This window comes from Sapajus apella, unplaced genomic scaffold (assembly GCF_009761245.1).
Source record: "Sapajus apella isolate SASKATOON/1434 unplaced genomic scaffold, GSC_monkey_1.0 scaffold12, whole genome shotgun sequence".
In the NCBI taxonomy this organism is placed as follows: domain Eukaryota; kingdom Metazoa; phylum Chordata; class Mammalia; order Primates; family Cebidae; genus Sapajus; species Sapajus apella.
Genome location: NW_022436952.1, coordinates 28,805,309 through 28,822,958, shown reverse-complemented (window position 1 = coordinate 28,822,958; position 17,650 = coordinate 28,805,309). Strand labels below are relative to the sequence as shown.

The 17,650-nt window shown below is 37.5% G+C and overlaps 2 protein-coding genes across 6 annotated transcripts in view; both read right to left on the bottom strand.

Annotated features, from left to right (window-relative positions):
• BRIP1 (BRCA1 interacting protein C-terminal helicase 1) overlaps nt 1–7,089 on the bottom strand; it is a 157,566-nt gene extending 150,477 nt beyond the window's left edge. The window contains exons 1-4 of one of the 2 annotated variants that reach the window (XM_032280735.1): nt 6,775–7,089; nt 4,669–4,787; nt 3,140–3,251; nt 361–534 (exon numbers count right to left, since the gene is read on the bottom strand). In XM_032280735.1, coding sequence (XP_032136626.1) covers nt 361–534; nt 3,140–3,251; nt 4,669–4,761 — 379 coding nt within the window. In that variant the 5' untranslated portion in view covers nt 4,762–4,787; nt 6,775–7,089. Of the gene's footprint in view, nt 1–360; nt 535–3,139; nt 3,252–4,668; nt 4,792–6,774 lie in introns of both variants that reach the window. The other variant, XM_032280734.1, reaches the window with a different exon arrangement.
• A 2,291-nt stretch (nt 7,090–9,380) lies between these two features.
• Nucleotides 9,381–17,650, bottom strand: part of INTS2 (integrator complex subunit 2) — a 63,167-nt gene continuing 54,897 nt past the window's right edge. For all 4 annotated transcript variants that reach the window (XM_032280731.1, XM_032280730.1, XM_032280732.1 and 1 more), the window contains exons 20-25: nt 16,790–16,988; nt 13,755–14,006; nt 13,286–13,393; nt 13,045–13,150; nt 11,863–12,039; nt 9,381–11,755 (exon numbers count right to left, since the gene is read on the bottom strand). In XM_032280731.1, the coding sequence (XP_032136622.1) occupies nt 11,586–11,755; nt 11,863–12,039; nt 13,045–13,150; nt 13,286–13,393; nt 13,755–14,006; nt 16,790–16,988 (1,012 nt within the window). In that variant the 3' untranslated portion in view covers nt 9,381–11,585. The remainder of the gene's footprint in view (nt 11,756–11,862; nt 12,040–13,044; nt 13,151–13,285; nt 13,394–13,754; nt 14,007–16,789; nt 16,989–17,650) is intronic.

Here is a 17,650-nt window from a genome sequence, read left to right as displayed (position 1 = left end):
GAATGAATCAGTGAGGCTAATTAGATTTTGTCTTAGGATACGAACACTATGTTTTATAGAATTCTAACATACAATTAACAAAACTGGCTACAAATAACATCAATTTCTGAAAATCATTTATTTTGTCTTGCCTTCATTAAAAAATTACTTAGGCCAACCAAATGTCTCAATCAATTAAAAGTCAAACCAAGGACTTAAAAACTTTTGACCACTCTGTGTTATTTTAAAAGAATTCCAGAGAAACTAGATAGAGATATATAATCAGTTGTGCTAAACAAACTTATATAAATTAGGGCTTATAATGGTAATAATTAAGACTCCTATTACAGATATCACTGATCCAGGCAAAATATAAATTACCTTGACAAGCTGATGAAGTCTCATTTCTTTCAGAAGGTGGTGTGCTTGGATTGTTGAAATGATGTGAAGTTCCTTGGTTCATGTCATTGTTTGTAAAATCCTTTGAATGGCATGTACAACAACATGACAATGGTACTTCAGCTTTTTCACTTATGCCCTCATCTGCTGGCTTCCCTAAAAATGGAAGAACCTCTATTTATAACATATCTAAGTAAATAAACATTAATCATTCTCTACAGTTAGGGTAAGTAACCGGCCCAGTTCATCCAGGATTGGGAGGTTTCCTAAGATAAAAGATTTTTAGGGCTAATAGCAGGAAGGTACCTGGCAAACCTGGACAAGCTGGTCACTTTATCTGCACCATCAAATTAGGACAGGAGAGAAATACTTAAGCCAAAAATGTTTGGCCAGACACAGTGGCTCACGTCTGCAATCCCAGCACTTTGGGAGGCCGAGGCGGGCAGATCACTTGAGGTTAGGAATTTGAGACCAGCCTGGCCAATATGGTGAAACCCTGTCTCTACTAAAAATACAAAAATTAGCCAGGCATGGTGGCATACACCTGTAATCCCAGCTACTCAGGAGGCTGAGGCAAGAGAATTGCACAAACCCAGGAAGCAGAGGTTGCAATGAGCCAAGATCACGCCACTGCACTCCAGCCTGGGCAACATAGCAAGACTCTGTCTCAAAAACAAGAGCAAAAACATTTATAGAGAAATTATCACCCATTTATGTAATCTGCAAAAATCTAATAATCTAAGATTAATAATGTAATAAAAGTACAACCACTCAAGTATTCATTTATATTAAGATTTATTTAAAATTCAAGAACAGATTGAAACAAGGACCTAAAGTAAATTTTTAATTACTACTTTCCCTAAATGAAGAATTTGAAAGTTCAATACATTAAATAATAATGTAACACATAAGGGTTAAAGCATTCCCCACATTATATTTCTATTTCAAATAGAAACATGTTTATTGATGTATTAATTCTGATACATGAATCAAAATACATTTTTTTTTTTTTTTTTTTTTTGGGACGGAGTTTCGCTCTTGTTACCCAGGCTGGAGTGCAATGGCGCAATCTTGGCTCACCGCAACCTCCACCTCCTGGGTTCAGGCAATTCTCCTGCCTCAGCCTCCTGAGTATCTGGGATTACAAGCACACGCCACCATGCCCAGCTAATTTTTTGTATTTTTAGTAGAGACGGGGTTTCACCGTGTTGACCAGGATGGTCTCGATCTGTTGACCTCGTGATCCACCCGCCTCGGCCTCCCAAAGTGCTGGGATTACAGGCTTGAGCCACCGTGCCCGGCTCAAAATACATTTTAAGGTCAATATTCGAATCAATAAAATAGGTAATTTTGGTGCCTAAATATAATACAAAATTGTAATAAGTTTACAACATGTGCCTACATTGTATACAAATGTACTACTCATATACTCCAAAAAAAGCTAAATAATTTCTTTTTTAAAATAATCAGTATTGATTCTGTTTTCCCATTTATACCATATAAATATTCCTATTTTTCAGGTATCTGCCATTAAGACCTGAAGCTAGTAATGATAAACTCACTTTTCCCAAAATTAACATCAGTAAGAATCAAAATGAACAACCAAAAGATTATGAAATATTTACTTTTTATTATTAATATGTTCTTATTAGTAACAAACATTTCATTTTAAAAATGTACATATATACCTATATACACATACATACATACATACATACATACACATACCATGTTTAACCTCAAATTCTCCTAATACTTTAGGTTAAACCCATATAATCATGTAACTAAAATGTATCCAATATTAGATTTCTGATTCGTTATATAATTATATAGTGTTTCATAAAAGTAAATATTAATAGACATTTGTTAGCAAACAAAGTAAAAATAGCTTGGCCTAGTGGGTCATGCTTGTAATCCCAACTACTCAAGAGGCTGAAGCAGGAGAATCACTGAGCCCAGGAGTTTGAGGTTACAGTGAGCTATGATCACATCACTACACTCCATCCTGGGTGACTCCACTCAGAAAAAAAAAAAAAAGTAATGGAAGTAATATAAATTCATACAAACAATATTATAATATATCTGGCATCCAAACAAGTAGGAAGATCAACTAGAATGTATTCTTTTTTATATATTCCATGCGTTAATGTTATGAGAAAGGAACAAGTAAGCAAATATATTAAAGGATTTCCAAAAATTAAAAAAGCAATTAGTATGTGTTATAGCATCATGACAGTCCAACTCTTGCATCTTGCACGTACAAATTATCATCTAATTATTCTATAATGATAACCCTGAGCATCCAAAACTGTTTGTTTTTGAGACATGGTCTCACTCTGTCACCCAGGCTGGAGTACATAATCACAGCTCTCTGCAGCCTGAACCTCCTGGGCTCAAGCGATCTTCCTACTTCAGTTTCCCAAGTAGCTGGGACTGCAAGTGTACATCACCATGCTTGGGTAATTGATTTTCATTTTTTGTAGCGGTCAGGTCTCACTATGCTGCCCAGGCTGCCAAAACTCTTTATGTACCTTCCGACTCATCAAAAGACTAAATTATGTTCAGTGTTATTTTAGCATTAATGAAACATATTTTGCTATATTGAAACTCTTTTGGCAGATACATAACTTTTTTAAAGAAACATCTTTAAACGAATATTTAAATTAGCTAGAGCATGGCTGAACCCGTCTGGTTAAAGAGTACCATATTATGTTTTTTCAGGCCCCAATAAGCAACCTGAAGATATCAAGCAACTACTTACCACTAAGAGACTGTTGCCATGCTAAAGCTGAACAAAGTAAGGCTAAGCTTTTTCCACTTCCTGTGGGACTCTCCAGTAAACAATGCTGCTTACTGTTTAATCCTCTGAGAACCTATGGACACAGAAACCAATGAGAAAGATTAACGAACATTTTACTTTATAAAGGTCTCTCTCCACCTGAAGTACAAATATAACAACAAGAAGTGAGGTTGCACTCCAGGGAACACAACAATAGCAGAAGGAACTCGTATTCTGTGAAATGCAAACTTTATTCTTTTACACCTCTCCCTGAGATTATCCTGGACTTACCAAAATATCAAGCACAAGAGAAGAAATGAAAAGAGCAATCTATGCCAGAATTATGCAAGCACCAATGATTTCTGTAAAACCAGAATACATTACTACCTATCAATATCTCTGATGAAAACTTAATGAAAGATATTGCTAGTGAGAGTATAAATTATTATAACTACTTGGTAGAGAAATAAACAATTTCTTATAAAGTGAAGATGTCCAACTACAGCAAGTCCAGATCTATGTGTACACCAAAAACCTTTCCCATATGAACACAAGAAAACATGCATAAGAAAGTTCATAGCAGCAGCCAGGCAGGGTGGCTCACGCTTGTAATCCCAGCACTTTGGGAGGCCGAGGCAGAATCACTTAAGCCTGGGAGGTGGGGGTTGCAATAAGCGGAGATTGTGCCACTGCACTCTAATCTGGAAGACAGACTGAGACCCTGTCTCAAAAAAAAAAAAAAGAAGGAAAGTTCACAGCAGCACTGTTTGTAATTGCAAAGAATGTAAACAACCTAAATGTCCATCAGTAAGAAAATGGAAAGACAAATTCTGGTATATTCATCCAATAATCCAATAGAATATATACAGCAGTTAAAATGGATTAAGAATCAACAGGTCTATATATTAAAAATAATGCCAAGTTTAAAAAATCAAGTTGTGCAGAAAGATAAGGTACATCACATCAATGCACAATGTTTAAAAATATGTAAAATAATATTTTATATAATTTATGGACATATACATATGTAATAAAAGTATAAAACATGGCTAGGAAAGGAAAAGAACAAATTCAGGATACTAATAATCTTGTTACCAGTAAATAAAAATGAAGTACATATGGCAAAATAGATTTAACAAAACTGGAAAGTTGGTTTACTCAAATTTGTATGTTAATTTTCTACATGAGTCAAACAAAACAATTAATGGTGAGAAATATAGTATCCTGTTTAAAAGATAGTAAATACTCTGTAGAAAGCAGTTTTTCATTAAAAGTATAGAAATTCCAAATGAGCTGAGAACATTTTTCAGAATTTTCTTCTTTGTCTTAACCACGGATATATACATTTACTAGCAATCATTAGTTTCCCAGAGGTTAGATGTTCTTCCAAATGGACCCAGAAAATACTCTCCATTTACTATTTGAAAATATGAATGCAGTCACATACTCAATGTACTTTATGAATCATAAGTATCTATATCTTAAAAACTTAACTGCTGAAAAATACTTACAGAATTCATCATAGCAAGCTGTGATGGGTAAGCTTTATAAGGAAAGTTAATCTTCACCCCGCTAATTGTATATTCAGACCACATTGCAGACATAGTGTTTTCCTGTTTATTTCAGATTCCTAACTGCAACAGAAATGCAAATCAAATATTGAGACACATCTTTCAAAGAAAACCAGAAAACCAAAACTAAGAGAGAAAGCATAAACAAAACAAATGGAAACAAAAGAATTTGCTAATATTATAAATCACATCAGTTAAGAGCATGTCTTAGAGTCTAACAAATCTGGATTTGCATCCCTTGCTCTGCCATGTATTAGTTGTGTGATTTTGGGAAAGTTAGTTACCTTCTCTAAACCACAGTGATTGCATGTACCCCATAGGATTGTGGTAATGATTAAGTGAAATAATGTGCAAATATGATACAGTACATACCAGATTAAATATGAGCTCTTGTAACAATTACATCAGATGTAATCAACCTACAGAAACAAGTTCCTGAGGCCTCTCTCTCTAAAACTGCATACCACCACTCTTTCTCCTACAGTTCTTCCCCTTGTGTTACCCTTTCTGCAGTCCTCCAGTTAGAAGAAAAAAGCTGCGGACCAGAAGTCAGGAAGCACAGGTTCTATACCAGATTTTGACAGTCTTTGACGTACCTTTTTACTTCTCTGGATCTAACATCCTTATCTGTGATGACCTCTAATTTAATTTAAAGGCTGTTGTAAAAAAGAGAATGCCCGCCGGGCGTGGTGGCTCACATCGGTAATCCCAGCACTTTGGGATTACCTTCTCTAAACCATAGTGATTGGGAGGCTGAGGCAAGCAGATCACGAGGTCAGGAGTTCGAGACCAGCCTGACCAACATGGTGAAACCCCGTCTCTACTAAAAATACAAAAATTAGCTGGACATGGTGGCGCACACCTCTAATCCCAGTTATTCGGGAGGCAGGAGAATCGCTTAAACCCAGGAGGCAGAGGTTGCAATGAACTTGAACCCAGGAGGTGGAGGTTGCAATGAGCCGAGATCATACATTGCACTCCAGCCTGACAGAGCGAGACTCCATCTCAAAACAAAACAAAACAAACAAACAAAAAAAAAAAAAAAAAGAGACAGAGGGGATGCCTTGGCACATAGTAGGCACTCAAAAATTTTATTTAAAGGTCAGTAGAGTATTATAGAAAGAGGATAGGCTTTGGAGTAAAGCAAGCCTAAGTTTGAATTCCACTGTGTGAATCACATAACTTCTCAGAGCTTGCTTCTCCATCTATGGAATTGAAATACTAATTACCTTACAGGGTTTTTATCAAAATCAGCCCAGGATCTCACACAGATGAGGTGATCACTTTAATCCTCACCTCTTCTAAACCACTTTTCTTGACCTAGGATCCACGGATGTAATTCAGACAATGACCTCTTGAAATTGCATGCAGAGGTTTCTCTGCATAATTGCATTTTTCCAAAGAGAAACTCTATAGATTTCGCTTCCCCTAAATAGATCTCAAGGAAATCAAAATAGCGGGGGAAATTACCTGCATTGTTATCAAATAAGGAGTTATTTGCAGCCGTGGGGGAAAAAATTGTAAATTCAATCTGGGGATGAAGAGATGGTTAAAATAGCAATTCAATAGATTATGAAGGCACTAACATTAACCACAAATTGTGTGTTCCTAAAGAAGTGAAGAACCACGATTCTGGGGTATTTTCCAGCTCTAACATTTTGAGATTCTATCTCTGAGAATGAGATGTGGTGGAATTGAACCTCTTAATATGAATCAACAATTCAATGCTTAGTAACTCAGATATAATTTAGAAATCAACCCGTCCGGTACTCGGCTGTGGCAACAATTGTCTCAAAATGAGGTAGCTTCCCCCCAAATACTGCATAAAGGACAAACAAACCCCTCTGCCTCCTGCCAAGAAGTAACGCAGCGCCCCGGGCTAAGAACAGGCCTGTGCTCAGAGGAGGTAAGGATAGGCTCCCTCCTCCCACAGCCAGTTGAGATCACCGAGCCCCTGGTGATCCAGTCATCACCCATGGGCCCGCAGGCGGCTTGAGCGAAGGCAGAAGTACTCAAGCCCTTCCCGTAGACTTCCCTCCGACTTGCCTGTCTGGAGGAAAACTGAAGCAACGCTCTGAACTCCGATTCACGGAAGGAAAGGAAACCGATTTCTGAGAGCAAATAAAGCGGAGCCCTGGAAGAGAAGAATGGGCACGAGCCCTTCCTCCCTCTTCCTGGCGGGGCTGCTACTCCCCCGGCCTGGTGTGCTAGCTTGCAGCTGCCGTACCCTTCGTCCGCAGCAGTGCTCACCAGACCCCTCAACCACACAGCCCGAGACGAATTCCCGCCTCCCGCCCCCTCGACTCCCAACTCCCAATCGCCCTACGAGCTCGACCAATCACCCGTCAAAGCCAGAAATCAACCAATCCCGGTGCGAGGTGAGGGGGCGAGAACTCCGGCACCCAATGAAAGTCTCCGAAAAAAAAAAAAAAAAAAACCACAGACTCAATGGTGTGCGGCCGCACAGGAAGGCTATTGCCACTGGAGCAAATCTCTGGAGTTTGTTTAAAGGAAAACGTCTTCTCGGTTTGACTTTTGAAACCGGCGATAAAGCCTGTACAGCCAATTCCTTGGAAACTGTAAGCCTCATTCTTCACATCCGTAGACTAGCGGAAAGGAAACATCTTTAAGCTTTGCTCTTGGAGCACTCATCAGTGCCACTCAGTTTACATTTCCCAGCTTTGCAGTAGCCAGGGTAGTGAAAAGAATGAGGCGAGAATTGCCAGGCTGCTGAGCCAAACTTAAATAAGATGGCTCTGTGACAACGGGCTACGATCTATCTTTCATAATATTCAGTGCTTTCCCGGATACTAAAGCCAGAGACACGCTGTCAGGTTCTCCAACATCAGATCACTTCTACCTCCATTAAGGCTTTTATCCGCCTTCCATCCTTCCTAAGACCATTTTTTATTTGCCATTAGTACTTTAATTTACTCAAAGAAAAGGAGATTCATCATGATCTTGCCTAATTATGTTTTTTGTTTGTTTTGAGATGCAGTTTTGCTCTTGTTGCCCAGGCTGGAGTGCAATGGCGCGATCTCGGAGCCATTGCACTCCAGCCTGGGCAACAAGAGCCTCGCAACCTCCACCTCCTGAGTTCAAACGACTCTCCTGCGAGTAGCTGAGATTACACGCTCGCGACAACACGCCCAGCTCATTTTGTACTTTTAGTAGAGACGGGGTTTCTCCATGTTGGTCAGGCTGGTCCCAAACTCCGGACCTCAGGTGATCCACCTGCCTCGGCCTCCCAAAGGGCTGGGATTACAGGCGTGAGCCACCGTGCCCGGCCTAAATTATGTTTTGTATTTTTTTTTTAACTCTGTATAACCTAAACTTGGCTCAAATAATAATATCCCCCAAAGCCAAAACCTAATACTGCTTCTCAAATTCAAGTTAACTAGTTTGGGGAAGGAGTTTGCTGGGAAGAAAAAGCAGGAGGGAGCTAGTTGATTTGTTTGCCTCACTGTCAACCGTGATAATCTTGCCAAAAATGACAAAACTTGTAATTATAAACTCTACCCTTTGACCTAGTAATCTGAGCTCCAGATATTTATCCTAAAGACATAATCTAAACGAAAGAAAATGTGATACCTCAATTGACAATACCTATTTGTAATACTGAAAAAAATTATGAACTTCCCAGTCTAGTAATATAAAGGTGGTTATGATAGATGAATTCAATACATTATGAAACCAATAAAATTGTAAAAATTAAACTTCCACCAGGCGCTGTGGCTCACGCCTGTAATCCCAGCACTTTGGGAGACTGAGGCAAGCAGATCACCTGAGGTCGGGAATTCAAGACCAGCCTGACCGACATGGAGAAACCATGTCTCTACCAAAAATACAAAATCAGCTGTGCGTAATGGCACATGCCTGTAATTCCAGCTACTCGAGAGGCTGAGGCAGGAGAATCACTTGAACCCGGGAGGCGGAGATTGCGGTGAGCCGAGATCGCGCCATTGTATTCCAGCCTGGGCAATAAGAGCGAAACTCTGTCTCAAAAAAAATAAACTTGCAGGAAAAAAATCCCGTATAAGGTTAAGTGAAAAAAAGCAAAGCAAGGATAATGTTTAAAAGTAAATCCCTAAAAATACCTTCAAATTATTTCTCTTTTATAATTTTTTTTTTTTTTTGAGACGGAGTTTCGCTCTTGTTACCCAGGCTGGAGTGCAATGGCGCGATCTCGGCTCACCGCAACCTCCGCCTCCTGGGTTCAGGCAATTCTCCTGCCTCAGCCTCCTGAGTAGCTGGGATTACAGGCCCGCGCCACCATGCCCAGCTAATTTTTTGTAGTTTTAGTAGAGACGGGGTTTCACCATGTTGACCAGGATGGTCTTGATCTCTTGACCTCATGATCCACCCGCCTCGGCCTCCCAAAGTGCTGGGATTACAGGCTTGAGCCACCGCGCCCGGCCTCTTTTATAATTTTTTAAAACACCAAATCTTTTGAGTCACTGCTCCAGGATAACTACTCTCATAAATTACTAAGAGTTTCAATTCGCTCTCACCTTGTATTGCCATTTAATGTATGTGGCGTAAAAGAAAGGGATACACGTAGGCCCTTGGAACCATACAGGCCTAGAATACAGTCCCTTGAACTGTTCCTTTCAGGTTAACTCTACTGGAATGAAACACAAAAAAACTACAGGTTGGTTTGATAAAGAATATGAATGTTTATAAATCAATATTCAAAATAGCTGCACACATCTGTTTTCACTTGAATAAAAAAATCCCATTGTGACAAATTTTATACCTTAACTTAAAATACATGAATATTAACATTTACTAATATATTTACACATTTTATTTACATCATCAACAAATCTGATGAAAAACAGCAAATGTGATTATTTTAACACAGCAGGTTATGACCAGTCTTTGAAAATAGATTCAGGAATGTACACTGCATTTAGTTAGAAAACATACTTTAACTTTTTCTGAACTCCTAGGGCATATCTATTCACATAAAATATCGCAAGGCCTCAGTTAAAAAAAAAAAAAAAAGGAGCAGTTGTATTTAATCTTGAGAGACTACAAAACTGCCTTATCTAAAAATATGAAAATTCTTATGCTATTTTTAAGCATATGCTTTTATTTTTCACATCAAAATTACTTAATTGAACATTAAGCATCTAATAAAAAGTTAAATATTCTATCACATGTGATACTATGCACTTCATGATTTGAAACAGCTACAAACTCATTCTCATAGAATATGAGGTAGGGCCAGTAGCAACCCCATTTTACAAAGGAAGAAAATGAGATGTGACTATTTACTAGTGAAAAGGCTGAGGTTAAATTTCATTTCTTAAAAACTACACCTTCTTAGTACCCTCACTAATTTTTACAAGTGAAGAGGTCTAGCTGGGTGGCTCACACCTGTAATCCCAGCACTTTGGGAGGCCAAGGTGGACAGATCACCTGAGGCCAGGAGTTCAAGACCAGCCTGGGCAACATGGCAAACCCTCATCTCTATTAAAAATACAAAAATTAGCTGGGTGTGGTGGTGTGCACCTGCAGTCCCAGCTACTCAGGAGGTTGAGGCCTGAGAATTCCTTGAACCCAGGAGGCATAGGTTGCAGTGAGACAAGATCACCCCACTGCACTCCAGCCTGGACAACAGGGTGAGACTCCACCTCAAAAAGAAAAAAAAAAAACAAACCACAAGTGAAGAGGTCAGTTTCAAGTGGGGGTAAGGAAGTGTGTGATTGAGGTATATCTCAAAGAGAAAAAAGGGAAGTACTTTCTACATTGGATACTTAATTTTTTTTTTTCAAATGAGGATTACATTTTACCTGAATGTGTCTGCCTAATCAATGGAAGTTACTGACAGAGGACTGCAAAATCATTCAGCAAGACAATATTTTCTACATTTTAATTTTTCCTGAGGTTCAAACACTGCAATTTCTTACAGATCTTCTCAAAGCAATGTATGAATTATAATCCTAATGACAAGCCAAGTGCTCTTTAATCCAGTGGGTTTTATTGCTCTACCTTCACGTAATTTGATACATATTTCCCCCCTCTGAGCATTAGGTAAATTAATAAAGCATTATAAAAATAAATGTAAAACAAAAAACTAAATGAGATCTCTCAGGTTCTTCTTTGAACAAAGATGTTTCTGTAAACACTTTTATACCAGTATCTTAAAATTCCAAATTATTCAAGTATCTCTTTAAACATATGGCTTCATATATTAATAAAAATCGAAGCAAATATGTGAAATCTTTAAATCCTCATCTGTAATTCCACAGAAATCATTTACAAAAGCTATGTGCCTTTTTAAAAGCTTTCTCAATACTCTTTCTTGAGAACTAGAATTCCAACTTGCATTACTATTACTTGCATTGCAAATCTTTTGAGATTTCTACTTGGGTTTTTAACTCCTAATATTTCCTTAATTCTCCTTTCTCTTTACACTTTTTCCTCTCCCATCTTTGCATCTTTGTCACACTCTGTTACAAGCTCACAGTTAAAATAAACACTAGGGCTACCCACAGACTCATTTTTATAAGAAATTAAATTAAAGTCATGGCAGTCTTTCTTCACTTCAAAAGCTAAATACAAAGCCAAATTCCCTTTCCAGTAATGAGTTTCTTACATATGTTCCCAGTGGGAAAAAAAGCTCAGCTGCTACAATATAAACATACCAGCAAAGTAGATCCAAAGACGTGCCAATCAAATACAAGCAAGCATAATTCTCATAAAGTTCTAAATTATATTCATGTTGAATTGTTTTAGTGATTCCAAGACATTACTTTACTGTTCCCATTCAGTTTAGAGTTGTTATAATATGCAGATTCATGTTGGGTGTATGCAGCAAACAGTTTCATATTTGGGTTTTAAATTTTGTTTTAAATTCCACTAACACTCATATTTATTATTTCAATTACTGTTCTTTCAATACAGTGACAGAGCTGTACATCAGGATCCATGCTTCCAGTGTCCCTGGATCCATTTTTATAAGATGAATCTTTACAGATTTGAGACCATCCACTTGGTTTCTCCTTTATTTGTTGAAGACCTACAACATAAGGAAAAAAAAAAAAATTAAGGCCAAGAAATCTGGAAAGCAATTTGGCCTTTTTGTTTGAGATATTAGATAATCCTTGAACATAAGTTACCACTTACGTGTAATTATTGGATCAATGTCTCTTGTCTGAGTGGCAACATCAGAGGCACAAACTTGCCCTATTTGGATCAGCAAAGACATAATATCCTCATACAATGGAGGAAATGCTCGACAAAAAGAGACCAAACTTGGCAGAGTTGGCATAAAAAAAGCATACCGCTTAGCCTGTGTTAAAACTGTTGGAAAGAAATGAAACAATATTTTAGTTTACAAATATAAAATCAACACAGCTTATATAACATACCAATGGGTTCTATGCTCTGTACTGGAAATATGAAGTTCTCTAAACACAGCAGCCCCTGTCTTCAGAAAGCTTACAATCTAGTAGTCTCCGTCTTTATCCAAGATACAAATTATGCCCGTTTGCGATAAGTACATTACATATATTATTTCATTGAATTCCTACAATCTCATAAGTGACCAATGTACTATTATGACACTCACTTTATAGATGAGAAAATTCTTTAAAAAGCCTTAGAGAGGTTCAGAAACTTGTCAAAGATCACAAGCTAGTAAGTGGTGGAGCTGAGATTGAACTCAGGCAGTGTAAACTCTTAACCACTACAAATAATTATAATAGGACGTAAATACAATGAAAAGAAAAATGACAGGGTATCATGGAAATATTATAATGAGAAAGAATATTAAATTAAGTCATAACATTAAGGGTTGAATTATAATTCATATATTTTAAGGTAGTTTAAGATCATTTTATTCTACAAACCAGAAGGTAGTTAAAATGTCAGCATATGTTTTAGAACTTATGGACACATCTAATATATTTATCATTCATTTATACATATGATGATATTTTTCTGGAACTGAGCATTTGTAATAAATGATCTTGTTTTCTACTGACATAATTACATTCAGAAAGTATATTTTTTTCCATTTATAATATCTAGAAAGCTTATATTTACAAATCTATATACACTCATTCACAAAATGAAAAATGCAATTTGCCTACCTATTCATTCCCACTATACTATAAATCACATTTGTAAACAGAAAAATTTAAAAAAGAAGAATTCAAAAGAGCATAAGTTAAACTAGTATTAATACATATTGTATCACATTGTCTCTGAGTGACACAAAAAACATATTACATCACTAAATTCAGAAAATACAGGTATTACTAATAATTTATGCCAGATGTTTGTTGATGCTGATTGGCTACATACCTGTTAGCAAAGTTCCCATGACATTGACAGCTAAACGAGCCACACTAAGTGACTTTGGTAATGCATATTGGATACACAAGTGAGAAAGCAACTGGATAGCAAATATCTGCAATACAAAATCCAGATATTGCATGTTTCTCAAGACTATCTTTAGGTATTAAACACTATAAAATGTTTTGTATAACTAGTAAGACTGGAGAGAGAGAGAGCAATTGTCCCAAGGCTCCAAAATGCTCATTACCTGTTTTTCAAGTTCTGGCTGTGCAATAAGCTCGGGTATGAAATCTAGACAGATGTGCATAGATGGAATACCTGCGACCGTCAGAGGCAAAAGTTCGCATGGATAACCCTATCTCAACAAGAAAGAGGAAAAAAGTCAGAAATAAAATAACTATAAAAGTCAAGTACAGATAAAAATACAAATGAAAGATTTCATTTCCTTTCTGTAAAAGTTGCTCAGAAGGCTACAGTGCCCTATGTGTAACCTGGCATTTCACTTTTCTGATTCACTAGAATAGAGATTAAATTATCAAACATTTCATTAGGTTTAAAAAAAAAACAACTAAAAACCTGGATTTTTCTCCATATTGCAAAGGCCCATGGATCATTTGTGTTTTCTCTGCTTTCTAAGTGATCCCTGCTAATATAGTATTCAAAGCCCTCAAGAAAAACAAAGTTAAAACACAAAGCATCATTCTTTGGAAACACACCTGAAAGTGAACAAGCTTAGCAATGTTTGGATCTGCAATGTACATTTGATGCAAGAGACAACAGATAAGGCACTGAACTTCTCGAAGGTTACAGAGCAAATTGTCTTCTCCTTCCTCTATTCCCTTATTTGGAGTGCTGGTGGTAATAACACTTTGAACATTTCTTAACAAGCTATCTGGATTGACACCATTTGCTTTCTCTTCTTCAGTAGGTAAGCAAATCTCTAGGAGAATCTGGACAGCTGCACTATCCTAAAAGCAAACAAAACATAGTAAATGTAAGAAGTTTCTGAGAAGTTGGTTTAAAAACCAAATCAGATTTTATTTTCACATGAACAGAAATGATAAAATAACTAATTTCTTAAACACACACACACAGAGGTACTTCTAAGAGCAAAAGTGAGCAATCTATAGAGCAGTGATTCTCACCTTTTTAGGATTATGAACCCCACAGAAATCTAAAGAAAACAATATACCCTCTCCCCATAAAAATTAACATACATAACCGAACATCATTACATAATGATGTCACATATCTCTAGACAGATCCATGGACTCCAGCTTAAGAATATCTACTAGAAGAGTGTTATGAATTCAGTTATATCCATGACTGAACAGGTCCTAGGCAAAACTGACTTTTACCAGAACATCCTTTCCTTCCTCTTAATCTCCCACTTTTCCCAGGATGCTATCCTGATTTCCCTTTTTTTCAACCTGGCTACCAACTACTTGATTGCTCTGAGGTTATTGTTAATAACGCCTAAAAGTGACTTCCCATAGCTCTTTAATTTGAATACAGACTGTTTAAGGCTCTGGTTTTACAAGGAAAGAGTCTACCTTACCATCCATTCAACCTGCACAACTCATTGCTCAGTCTACAGGCTTGAGCATCATTGCATAGGACAGTACTTTGAGGGGTAACGGCAACATATTTGAGGCCTCTATATAAAAAGGAGAGCTGGCCGAGTGCAGTGGCTCACACCTGTAATCCCAGCACTTTGGAAGGCCAAGGCAAGCGGATCACGCAGTCAAGAGATCGAGGCCATCCTGGCCACAGTGAACTCTGCTTCTACTAAAAATATACAAATTAGCTAGGCGTGGTGGCACACACCTGTAGTCCCAGCTACTCAGGAAGCTGAGGCAGGAGAATCACTTGAACCCAGGAGGCAGAGGTTGCAGTGAGCCGAGACTGGCCACTGCACTCCAGGCTGGTGACAGGGCAACACTCCGTCTCAAAAAAAATAAATAATACAGCCAGGCGCAGTGGCTTACACCTGTAATCCCAGCACTTTGGGAGGTCAAGGTGGGCAGATCACGAGGTCAAGAGATCCAGACTATCCTGGCCAACATGATGAAACCCTGTCTCTACTAAAAATACAAAAATTAGCTGGATGTGAGTATGTGCCTGTAATCCCAGCTACTCAGGAGGCTGAGACAGGAGAATTGCTTGTACCTGGGAGGCAGAAGTTGCAGTGAGCCGAGATTGTGCCACTGCACTCCAGCCTGGTGACAGAGCATGAAAAAAAAGGTAGACTCTCATGGTTTCTAATCATGGTGCTTGGGGAAAGGAGTTTTTGGTTTTTGGTTATTGTTATTGTTATTGTTTGTTGTTGTTGACTCAGGAGCCAAAGTGCCTAGGAGTGAATCCTGGTTCTGCCATTTACTAAATATGTAACCGTGAGCAAGTCACTTAACTTCTCTGGGTCACATTTTCCTAATCTGTAAAGAATGAAGATAATACTCTATACCTCATAGGTAGGTTATAAAAATTAAATGAGTTAATGTATTTGAGGAACTTAGGCTAGTACCTACAATATGGTAAGCATTATACAGATGTTAGCTTTTATGATCTTCAATCCCTTATCTGAATCTCCTAGGAACAGATTTATTTTATTTTTGTTGATGTTGAGAGACAGTCTCACTCTTTCGCCCAGTCTGGAGTGCAGTGGCACAATCTCAGCTCACTGCAACCTCCACCTCCCTAGTTCAAGCCATTCTCCTGCCTCAGCCTCCCAAGTAGCTGAGACTACAGGTATGTGCCATCACACCCAGCTAATTTTTTGTATTTTTAGTAGAGATGAGGTTTTACCATGTTGGCCAGGCTGGTCTCAAACTCCTAATCTTAGGTGATCTGCCCACCTCAGCCTTATGAAGTGCTGGAATTAAAGGCATGAGCCACCGTGCCTGCTCAAAAAAACTTTTCTAAATATAAAGTTGAAGTGCTTATATTGTCATGGTATTTATCACTGCCTGACATTTTACTATACATGTACTTATGTTTCTGTTTATTGTCTGTCTCCATAATTTGACATTTTTTTCCTACCATTTGATCTTAAGAAACAAATAACCAAGGATTTTGTCTTCTTCACCACTATATCCTCAGGTCCTGCAGCAATACTTGGCACATAGTAGGTAGTCCAATAAATAATTTGTTGAATGAGGCCAAGCACCGTGGCTCATGCCTGTAATCCTAGCACTTTGGGAGGCTGAGGCAGGCAGATCACCTAAGGTCAGGAGTTCAAGACCAGCCTGGCCAACATGACGAAACTCCATCTCTACTAAAAATACAAAAATTACCCAAGTGTGGCAGCATGCACCTATAGTCCCAGCTAGTCAGGAGGCTGAGGCAGGAGAATTGCTTAAACCTGGGAGGCAGAGGTTGCAGTGAGCCAAGATCACACCACTGCACTGCAGCCTGGGTGACAGTGAGACTTGTCTCAAAAAAAATAAAATTTGTTGACTGAATGAACATATAACTCTAAACTCAGAATAGGTAAACACTTAAATTTTTTTTAAATATAAATCTTATTTAAATGGCTGTTTCATTCATATCATGAATATTATTCCTGATTTCTGAAATACAATATATGTGATATTCAGAACCAAAGGTAATATCATAATCGATTCTATAATAAAAGAAATGCACAATATGTTACAAAGGACATAGAGGGCATAATGTGCCATCTATTCTACTGATTACATTAGTAGAGAAGCCCTTGCTCTTTTTGACTAAATTTTACTTTAGCAAAATTTACCTGAGCGGCCAGTAATGCATTCTTCAATTCTTCTCTGGTAACTTCCGGAGCATCAGTTTGTCCAACTAAACCGATTGTATTATTCTGGGAAGGCCTGTCTTGCTCTGCTGTTTCCTTCAGATGAGCACTAAGGTAGGCTTTCGATGCAAGAAGATATCCATTCAACATGTGTAGAGTAATATCCATCAGTGGGGGACATCTAAACAAGAAAAGCAGAAAAGATAAGTATATCAGAAAGAATTTAAATTTATAAATTAGCCATAACATGATCAATCTAGTTAAATTGCTGAGAAAAAACTGAGTAGCATATAGTAGCTTTTCTCACTGAAATATTCATTCTCAAAAGTTTAATATGTATTTCTTATTCTCTGTATTTCAAAATTATATAAATAGTATCATTTGTTTCATCTTATTAGCTAAAGTCAAATATGTATAATGTACACTCTAAAGAAAAGACGACTGGATGCAGGCAAAACAATAGCGCATGAAGAAAAAAACTGTAATGTGTACAAAAGAGCTGATATTCTTTATAAAGAACTCTTTAAGTCAATCAAAAATATAGGCTAAAATACAGAGAAGAAATTAAATGGCCAATAAATACAGTTAAATGTCCAATCTAACAAGAATATAAATTAAAATGGGAATATATTTTCACCTATCAAACTGGAAAACATTATATAAAATAGTGCAGTAAAGTATATAATATCAAACACTGCTATGGAATGTAAACCAGTTCGGTCTTTCTACACAGTAGAATGAAAATATGAATTAAAAGTCTTGAAAATGAACACGATACTTTTGCGCCAATAATTCCATTTTTCTGTTCTAATGAAATAGTCAGCATGGGGAAATGAACATGAT